This window comes from Tetrao urogallus (genome assembly GCF_951394365.1).
Source record: "Tetrao urogallus genome assembly, chromosome: 16".
Classification (NCBI taxonomy): domain Eukaryota; kingdom Metazoa; phylum Chordata; class Aves; order Galliformes; family Phasianidae; genus Tetrao; species Tetrao urogallus.
Window position 1 is genome coordinate 10,541,408 of NC_136829.1, and position 9,778 is coordinate 10,551,185.

General features: G+C 56.4%; 1 protein-coding gene across 1 annotated transcript; it reads left to right on the forward strand.

The window, feature by feature from the left end:
- Positions 1–298: 298 nt before the first annotated feature.
- Positions 299–7,017, forward strand: TBC1D20 (TBC1 domain family member 20; the record flags this gene model as incomplete). The annotated part of the gene is made up of 8 exons (XM_079543344.1): positions 299–341; positions 1,669–1,854; positions 2,949–3,029; positions 4,382–4,568; positions 5,296–5,397; positions 6,014–6,155; positions 6,429–6,613; positions 6,762–7,017. 8 exons carry the CDS (start codon positions 299–301, stop codon positions 7,015–7,017), a joined length of 1,182 nt encoding a protein of 393 aa, XP_079399470.1.
- Between the last annotated feature and the right edge of the window lie 2,761 nt (positions 7,018–9,778).

Sequence of the window (9,778 nt, forward strand, 5' to 3'; positions counted from 1 at the left end):
CACACCGTTGTGCCGTAACGCGGCGGCCCGCAGGATTGGGGCTGGGCCCTAAGCCGCACGCGTGCTTCCCGCCTTCGTCTGCGCATGCGCGCGTTCGCCCCGCCCACCCGACACCGCCACGCGGCCGCGCCTGCGCACCGCAGCGCCGTGACGTAACACTCGCGCGCCGCCGGCGGAGGGGCGGGGGAGCGGGTGGGGGCGCGGAAGGGACGGGACCGGACCGGGCGGTGCGGGAGCGCCCAGCCCCAACCCGGCCCGGCCGTCGGCTCGGCATGCGCCGCAGCGCCCGGGAACAAACATGGCCCGGCGGAGCCCGCCGCGCAACGGTGTCGGCGGCCACGGTACGGCCCGGCCGGGCCTGTAGCGGGGGGGGGGGGCAGCGCCTCCTCGCTCAGGGGAGTGGGCTGGGGGTGCTCGAGCGCCGCCTCGCGGGCGCCGGGTGGGGTCGTTGGCAGTGCGCCCCCATGCGGCGGGGCGGGGCGTTACGGCCGGGCGTTATGGCGGGGGAGCAGCGAGGGGTCGTTTGGCTCCGGGACGGGGCACCGCGGGATGCGGCCGTTGGGGACTCGTCGGTGCTGTCCGTGCGATGGGTGGGAGTGAAAGAGAAGGAAAGCTGCGGTCACCGGGGGCTTGCTGGATGCTTTAACGTTGGTGTTCGGAGGGAGCTGAAGCTCTGCCGCAGGCTGCTGTGGTGGGTTTTCATCCAAAAAGTGTGCCAAAAAAAGATGCTCGGCGCTTCACTGCGTGGCTCCTGTGTCCCACGAGCACCGAAACCCCACAGGGCAGCAGGAGGTGGGCGTCAGGGAGAGTCGGCCCCTCCCAGCTCCTCCCGGCCCACAGTTCCTCATCCGGCGGATCCCGGTTGGGTTCCATGAGCAGTGGGAGCTGCGTCCCTTGGAAAAGCCGTCTGAGGAAGGGTGGCGTTGGCAGCTTCACCCTGCGTGGCCCTACAGAGCCTCTGTGAGCAGCGAGATGGGAGCTGCGTGTTGCATGGAATGGCCCTGAACTGCCTCCCTGCTGCCCACCTGAGGCTGTGCTGACCTGCACCATGGGCAGGGTGAAGCAGTGCCCTTCCTCAGCCCCACACTAAATGCTCCTGTGTGCCATCTGTGTATTTAACCCACGAGAAACCCACTCTCTGTGTGTGTTCTTCTCTCCCCTCCCTGCCCCAGAATCCCTGTGCTCTACAAAGCAGTTCCTTTAATAGCAGCTCACCTGCACAAGGCTAACAGCCAGAAAGTTTGTGTTTGTTGGGAGGTAAGTCAGTACACTGTGATACTTGTAACTGGTTTAAATGTGACCTTCCTTGGGACAGCTGCTGTCTGTAGTTCAGACCTCTCCCTGGGCTGATGGTAGCCAGGAGCTGCTGCCTGGCCAGGAATCAGCAGGAGCATGAGGCCCAGGTGTTACAGAGTGCACAACACTTGAGCTGGGGCTGAGTCAGCCCTTCCTGGAGTGGAAACAGTTGCAAAATAGCTCCGTGCTGCCATCACGGTCCTGTGTGGAGCTGTGATCTGATGAGGGTGACGAGCAGCTCTGTGGCACTCCTGCATCAGTGGGACAACCAGTGCTGAGCCTGTGCTGGTCACAGTGTGGGTTGGCCATGGTCTGTGCTAGCAGGGCCTGCGCTGACGTGTCCTGTTATCTTGCTTTGTGCTTTTCTTGCAGACTTTGACTCCAAGAAGAAAAGAAAAGTGGCAGAAATTTACCAGGCCCTGAACAGCGACCCTATTGATGTGGCAGCGCTCAGGCGAATGGCCATCAGTGAAGGAGGGCTGCTGACCGATGAGATCCGCTGCAAAGTGTGGCCAAAGCTGCTGAGTGTGAACACAGATGACCTGCCCCCCCTGCCAGGTACAGGGCAGCCCAGGCAGGGTTCTGATGAGAGTCTTTCTGCTTTAAGTTTTCTCTCTGCATGCTGGAGTGCTTCCCATTGAGCTCACACAGAAAGGGACTCGTGCTGCGTAACGAACACCGCAGGCTGTGCGCTCTGTATCTTGTGTAAATGGCAGATCAGGAAGCAGAGAGCTTCCTAAAACAACATTTCTGTTGTTCCCTGGAGGTGTCATTATCTTTAGTGACAGATCTTTAGATGTGGTTCTTGTGGCATTGTGTGGTTGGTTGGCACGCATACGTCGGTTGGTAGCAAGAGGTGCCAGGCTGTTTTTGGTGGCTCTTTGGTGAGGTGGCTGTGCTGAGGAGTGCTGGGGTGGGATATGCTCAGGTGTCTGCCAGCTGCAGGTGAGGCAGTTTGTGTGAAGCCTGCGTGATGTTTGCTGAGAGAGGAAGGAGGGGAAATGACCTGCATGATGTGACACCTGCATGGCTTTGAACCTCAGCGGTATAGGAGCTGGAAGTCCTGCAGCTGTCGCAGTCACCGCCCCCAGGGACAGATTCTGTTGTTGCTCCTGAATTTGTGGTCATTCAGAAGTGCATGTATCCCCGTGTCAGTCGAGAGCTGGATTGTGGTAGGTGATCAGAGCTGCTGGAAGACAGCGTTGCATTTCATGTGACAGCATAGGTAGCGTGCCAGCAAATTCTTTTCACTTCTGTTCGAGCTCTCTTAGTTACCAATGGGTGTTTGCTTTTTCTCCTCTGAATTATTTCTTTCAGCCATTCTTCACTGCCTCCACAGCGTGTTGTGCCTTGCTGTTGCTGAGGACGCTGTGAATTTCACAGTGTAGATGGTGGAGCTAAGATATTTCCAGGAACTCTGGGAATGGTGTCAGTTTAAGCATCTTAACATATGTTTAAATAATAGCCTTGTTTCCTTGCACTGCTGTTTGTGCAGCAGTGAAAGTGAGAGGCCGGGGCCGCTGTGTGACGTACGGAGAACGGGATGGAGGTGTTGCGTGGCCTCCTCCTCCTGGCCAGTTCCATCTCCCCGTGCTCTTCCTGGTACCTTTGCACTACTCCACAATTACCTACTTCCTCTTTTCTTTCAGCAGGAAAGGAGCTGCGGGAGGGCAATAAGGATTACCAGCAGGTGTTACTGGACGTACGGCGCTCCCTGCGGCGCTTCCCACCAGGTGAGAGGGGCTCACAGCAAGCGCCTGACCAGCGCTGCAGGGAGGCTGACCTCTAGAAAGCCTCCCTGTGTCAGCTTACAGCAGCTTCTTTGCACACTGGAGCTGTTGCACAGCTGGCGGCTTCCTCCAGCCCCTGCCTGGGCTGCAGCTGGGGCCTGATGCTTTTCTGTCTGTTCTGCCCGTGCTGAGACCCTCTGTGCTCAGTCCTCTGTTGCTGAACGGTGCCAGCGCAGAGATGTCCGATGCTGCACAGCCCTCAGCTGTTGTCACCAGGGTGAGATTAGGGCTGATGGAACGCTTGAGAAATTGACCGTTTGCTTCGGTGTATTTCAGACAGGGAACTGTGCCCGAGGAGTGTGGAAGGCAGATCTGTCAGAGCAGGTTGTTTCACAGCAATCCCCGTGCCAGATTTCCCTCTGTGATTCCCACACCAAACTGAAGAGCAGTAACCTTTGGGAGCGGAAGGTTCCTGCGGTTGTTTGGTTCTGAAGGGTGGCTGGTGCCTTGTGGTGCTATTTATAAAGCAAGTAATCCAGCAGCTATCTAACTCTGCAGAGCAGCCGTTGTTCCTGGCCAGGATCTGCATCCCCCCTTCTGCTGCTTTATTGTGCATAAACAGTTGATTCACTCTGCTTCTCTTTCGGGTGCGGATACGGCCTGATTCCTGAAGGCTCTGCTGCTGCTTCGTTTGTTTGTTTTTGCCCTTGAATGGCGACCTCCTCCTGCCTATTTTTAGAAGCATCAGTGAAAGAGGGGAAAAGGAGAACTTTGTCATTGCAGGATCTCCTCTGGGACGTTCTGCTTGGCTGTAGGGCATTTTCTCTGTTGACAGGGACTGCCAAAAAAACAGCTGCAGCTGTGCGTGGCAGGAACAGTGGTTTTCCCGTGACATCCTGTCCCTGAACACATGTTGTGAGCAGAGGACCGATACGAAGTTGTGGCGATTGAGGCCTCGCAATCTGATGCAGCTGGCACGGTTTCTGTGAAAACTCTGGCCTGTTTAATTTTTTTCTAGAGCCCTTGGGAAATTAAAAATGATTAAAATGTCCTCAGCAGTGCTGGATGTGCAGTGCAATTTGCTCCTCACAGCGCTGTACAAACACCCATCACCCTGTCATCCACGGCGAACTACCTGGCAGGTAGAGACCCTGCAGCTCCAAAGGTTAAGCAGGCTCACAGCTGGTTGGCTTCTCCAGGGCCAGCAGGAGCAGCATTAGGAACCTGGGTCTTACACAGCTTTCTCAGCCCGCTCCCTGTTGTCCAACATCCTTTGTGATGAGGCTGGTTGATAAACATGCAGGCAGGGAGCAGCGGGTGATGCAGCCCATCTCACCAGTGCCTTGTCCCCGTAGGGATGCCGGATGACCAGAGAGAGGGGCTGCAGGAGGAGCTCATTGACATCATCCTCCACGTCCTGAAGCGCAACCCGCAGCTGCACTACTACCAGGGCTACCACGACATCGTGGTCACTTTCCTCCTGGTGGTTGGGGACAGGTTGGCCACAGCTCTGGTGGAGAAGCTCTCGACGCATCATCTCAGGTACTCAGAGACTCAACCAGGGGAGAGGAGCTGCTGTGACTGTGACTGTGGGGGCAGAGGGGTGGCCTGTCCTGAAGCAGAGCCCCATTAGGGCTGGCCTCTCTGTCTGTCTGCGCCCAGGAGGTGCAGCTGGAGATGGCACGTGGGATTGCAGGCAGCTGGGCTAACAGGGCTGTCAGTTAGTTTGTATCATCTCTTGAAGATGAAAAAGCAGCAAACATGCATTACTCATGGTTCTGTTGGCCATGTGTCCTGTCAGGGCCTCTCTGGCTCCTAGGGCTCAGCACAGTGCTTCCCACTCAGCCTTTATAGAGCCGTGGGGAAGTTCTGCACTGAAACTGTGGTCTGTACAGCCAGTGTCCTAAGGCCAGGTTAAGTGCCTTTCCTCTTTGTGCGTTGAAATGAGAACAAGCCTTCAAGTTGGTGAGTGCTTTGGAGGGGTTTTGTCTCCTCTCCCATGTGACAAGCTGAAAAGGCTTTAGGGCTCATGTGTACAGCAAAGAAAGAAGTGTCCATTGACACCACTGCGATTGTCTGGGTCCAGGTTTTGTGTGCACCCAGATTGGTAGGCAGGGAGCTTTACAAACAGAATTCCCTGGGACTGAGAGCCACCCTCCCAGCAAAGCTGTTTATTGCAGTGCATTTATTTACTTCCTGTGTGCCTCACTGGAGGAGAAACTCACTGATGTTGTTTCTTGACAGAATTCTTTTCTAAATCTTTTCTCAGGGATTTTATGGACCCAACAATGGATAATACCAAGCACATTTTGAATTACCTGATGCCCATCATAGACCAGGTGAACCCTGAGGTGCATGACTTCATGCAGAGGTACGCAGACGTTCCCTGGCTCTGCCCTGCCTCTCTCACATTATCGTACTTGGGGCCATTTGCACCAGCCTGTCCCCAGCACCACGGTGGCTTCTTGTGAGTCACCAGCTGGCCCACAGCTCATGGCAATGGTCCAGAGCCACGTGGCACCCTGCTTACAAGCAGACCCAAACGCTCTGCCTATCCTGGGAGCTCTTAAATGATGGTATCTTCACCCCAGTGGCCTGTATTGGAAAAGCTGGGGGTTGCATTACTTTGCATTCCATGTCATACAAAGCTGCAAGTTAGCAGTTTGCAGTTTTGGGGTTGCTGTTGCATCTCTGTGGTTTGTTGCTAGCTCTGGGGATAATTGCCAGGCTGTGCAGCAGGGATGCAGAAGTGTAGCATGAATAGAATAAAGCAGAAGTGAGGAGGTAAGTCAGCAGGGTCTGTGCAGAGCCCTTTTCTGGGCAGCTGTCTGTCAGCGTTTCACAGCCAGCATGCCTTCGGGTATCAAGCTTGCAAATTCTAGAGCAGTGCTAAGTTTCAGGGTTGAATGTGAAAAGCTGGCTGTGCTTCAGCAGTGTCTCCAGGCTGCCAGCAGCAGCTGACCTAACTGTGCTTTCTCTCTGTGCAGTGCGGAGGTGGGAACCATCTTTGCTCTCAGCTGGCTCATCACGTGGTTTGGGCACGTTCTGTCTGACTTCAGGCACGTCGTGCGATTATACGACTTCTTCCTGGCTTGCCATCCACTGATGCCCATTTATTTTGCTGCTGTGGTACGTGTTGGCTGGAATGGTGGCAGGGGATGTACTGAGCCACTGCAAGGTGCCGCGGGGCTGCGCAGAGGGTCTGGCAGTGCTGGTGCTCTGCTGCCCTCTGCGTTTCTCTTCCCATATGGGCTGTGTTTCAGCGCAGTGTATCCCCTGAGGAAGGGCAGATCTTTCAGACAGAAGTGAATTGTTTTTCTCTGCTGGCCCTGAAGTGTCAAAGAGGGACAAGGAGCTGCCCCTGTTTCCCTGGCTGTGCTCAGTGCTCTCTCTCCTCTGCAGATTGTGCTTTACCGGGAGCAGGAAGTTCTGGACTGCGAGTGCGACATGGCCTCGGTGCACCACCTCCTGTCCCAGATCCCACAGGACCTTCCTTATGAGACTCTGATCAGCAGAGCAGGGGACCTTTTTGTTCAGTTTCCTCCATCTGAGCTCGCCAGGGAGGCGGCACAGCAGCAGGCTGAGCGGTGAGTGCAGGGCGGCCTCGTGCCCCCGGTGTTGGAGCTGTGCCTGGGTTCTGCACCATGCCCTGGCCGGGTCTCGTTGCCTGGTGAAGACCTCCCTGCCCAGACAGGAGGCTCTAAGGCACTTCTTGACCCATTTCTTCTCTTGCAGGACCGCGGCTTCCACGTTTAAGGACTTTGAGTTGGCATCAGTGCAACAGAGACCAGACACTGTGTTGAGACAGCGCTTCAGGGAGAGGCTCCGAGGGGAGGAGCGGACAAAATCCATTTTGACAAAGCCAAGGACCAACCGTTTTGTCAAGCTGGCAGTGATGGGGCTGACGGTGGCACTGGGAGCAGCTGCCCTGGCTGTGGTGAAGAGTGCACTGGAGTGGGCACCCAAGTTTGAACTACAGATTTTCCCCTGACGCCAAAGGAAGTGCTTACCTTGTCGTCACATCCCACGTCGACACGGAATGATGTTTGGAAGGACGTGTCTGGAAACAACCTGTCTCAAGAGTTTTCTGTTCTTGCTGCGTCCCGTGATGCTCTTGGCCTTTGTGACAGAGACTGATGGGAACCAGTCCAGCAGGATTGTTCCCCACACCGACACTCACCTTGTTTTCTCCTCCCCATGCAGGGGCAAGCAGGTGGACGCTGCCACTGTACGGATGAGTCTGACTTCCAGCCTTGTGCAAGTGACCACAAGTGGTGAGCTGTGTGTGGGCTGTGCTGAGGCAATCCTGCTTCCTCTGTTGGGAAGTGAGGAGGTGCTGGGAGTGGGAGTGAGGGCAGGTGCTCACGTAGGGGGGAGTGTCAGGGCAGGGTTTGACCTGCTTAGTGGTGAGAGGCTTGTACATGCTCCTGTGGAATAGAGGAGCCCTCTGGCTCTGTATCACTCTGGCTGCCAGGGCAGCCTGCCTTCTCCATTTGCATTCACCAGTGCTCTGACCCTTCTCTTTCCTTACAGGCAGCCTCTCAGTAGAACCAAACCTGTACCAGGCCCCTGTCAGCACCCCGCCGTGAGGTCATCTCCAATGCATAACAATTTGTGATTCCACTGTCTTGTTTGTGGACTGGTCAGCTTGCAGGGGACAGGTCCGGCGGGGTCCTCTGCTGGCAACAGCAGCACAGTCGTGTTATCAGGTCAGTGAGGTGATGAAGGCGTTGTTCATCCTGCCTGTGTCAGATCCCATCACCACAAGCATTAGCAGAGCCGTTAACGCTGCTCATTTTCACAGCTCTGGGAGCAGACTCCAAAGTGGAGAATGGCTTTTTTTTTTTTACACTTAGAAACAGTTTGCACAGGACAAAAAAGTCTGCTGCAGACATCTGTCATAATTCACCCCCACGAGCTGATCAGATTCCGTGACGCCCCTCAGAATAACACAGATGAGGGGTTTCCCAGAAAGGCCACCCCAGTGCTGCATGCCCCACCTGGCCCAGCCTTGCTGCTCCCTGCCTGCTAAGAAAGCTCAGCAGCAAATTCTGCTCCAAGAGCTCCATATCCACTGACACAAAGCCAACAGACACTCTATGCCTCTACCTCCCCCCTGAACTGCTAAACCTCCCACAAGTGCCCTTACCTGCCCCGACTGGTTCCCACCCAGCTGCCTGCCCCTGCTGTCTTGTGCCCAAAGCCATCCGTGCTGTGCCCAGGGGCTGCACACCTGAAAAGTAGATGCTGGTTGAAGAGTTGTAGATTTCTGGTTATAGAAGGAAGCTCATGCCCTGCAAGGCTCAGCACCCTCCTGTCCCTGACCACCTGTGTGCAAATTCATCACCGCATCCATGCAAGTTTTGGATTGCCCCGTGGGCCCTCGCTGTGTGGCACAGGTAGGGAAGCAGGACCTGGTCCCTCACCTGTGTTGGCATCTCCTGGCCGTGCCACTTACTGGTGCCAACACCAGGGCTCTCTCTGCCTCTCCTGAGGGCTGGTGGCAGCCTGTGTGGCTGTTTCCGTGGCTGAAGGCAGAGTGCTTTCCTGCACGTGTGGGGGGACTGGCAGTATGGGGCAGCAGCAGCCTCTGCCAAGGCAGTAACAGTGAGGGAAACAGGCTGTGACTTTGCACTTTAGAAATTTGTGGTACCAGAGTTTGTGGTGGCTGTGCCACGAGCTGGAGGTGCTGCTGGGGGTCCCCTGCCACACCTGGGCAGTGCAGTGCCTGGGTGCCCTCTGCCCCCCCCGAGGTGAGGGGTGTGGGGGGCACAGCGCCCTCCTGCAGCCCCCTGCTCTCTGCCCACCGTGCACTTTAGTTCCTGCGTTGCCCAGGGGAAGGGCGAGCGAGGGGGGTGGTCTCTTGGGGTGCTCCAGCGACTCTGTACAGACTTATACATACCTGTGTAAATGCAGATTTGTACAAACCCTATTGCTGTAAAATAAACAGTTACTAAACGTTTTCCTCCCCCTGTGCCACCAGGGGCCGGCGCTGCCATGCGCTCTGGGGCCGCGTCCCATCCCACAGCAGCCAGGACAGCGTGGGAAGAGGAGCAGGAGCCAGCCGGGTGCCTTTGTGCTGCTGCCCTCCCTCTGCCCACGGCTCTGGAATGCCGGCATGTGCTTTTGCCCTTGGCTCTCCCAGCCTTCCCCACGCCAGCAGCACGGCTGGCAGCACAGGGATGGAAATAGCCTGACCCAGCAGCCCATTGTGTGCCTGGGGCTGGCTGCCCGGCCGGGAGGAGATCCCGCACTGCTGGGCACTGTGCCCCTCTGTGGTGTCCCTGTGCTCTGCGTGAGGCTGGTGGCCGTGTTTACCAGCTCAGCCAGGCTTATTTTTAGCTTGCTCTGACTTCCTCTGGAGGAGCAATTTTCTTAATAGTGCCCTCAGCCCTTCAGAAGGAATGTGAAAGCAGAGGCCCTGCGGCCCCTTCCTCAAGGAAGCAAGGGATGCTTGAACATTGTGTGGGTTGCAGAGCTGCATTTGGGAGCTGCACGGACCCCTTGGTGGGCTCAGTCCCTTGTGTTGGCGTAGGGCTGCTCCCAGCCTGGCAGGGTATTTGTACTCAGTTGTCTTCACTGAGGGAAAGAAAATGATCTTGGGTGTTGTGCAGCAACCCTTGGGACAGTGAGGGGCAGGTGGGTGCCTGTGCCTGGCAGTGCTCTGTTGTAACAGACCTGCCTGGCTCTGATGCACTGCTGCTGCAGCACACATCCCCCATGCATAACACTCATTGCCCCGGAGCTGAGCC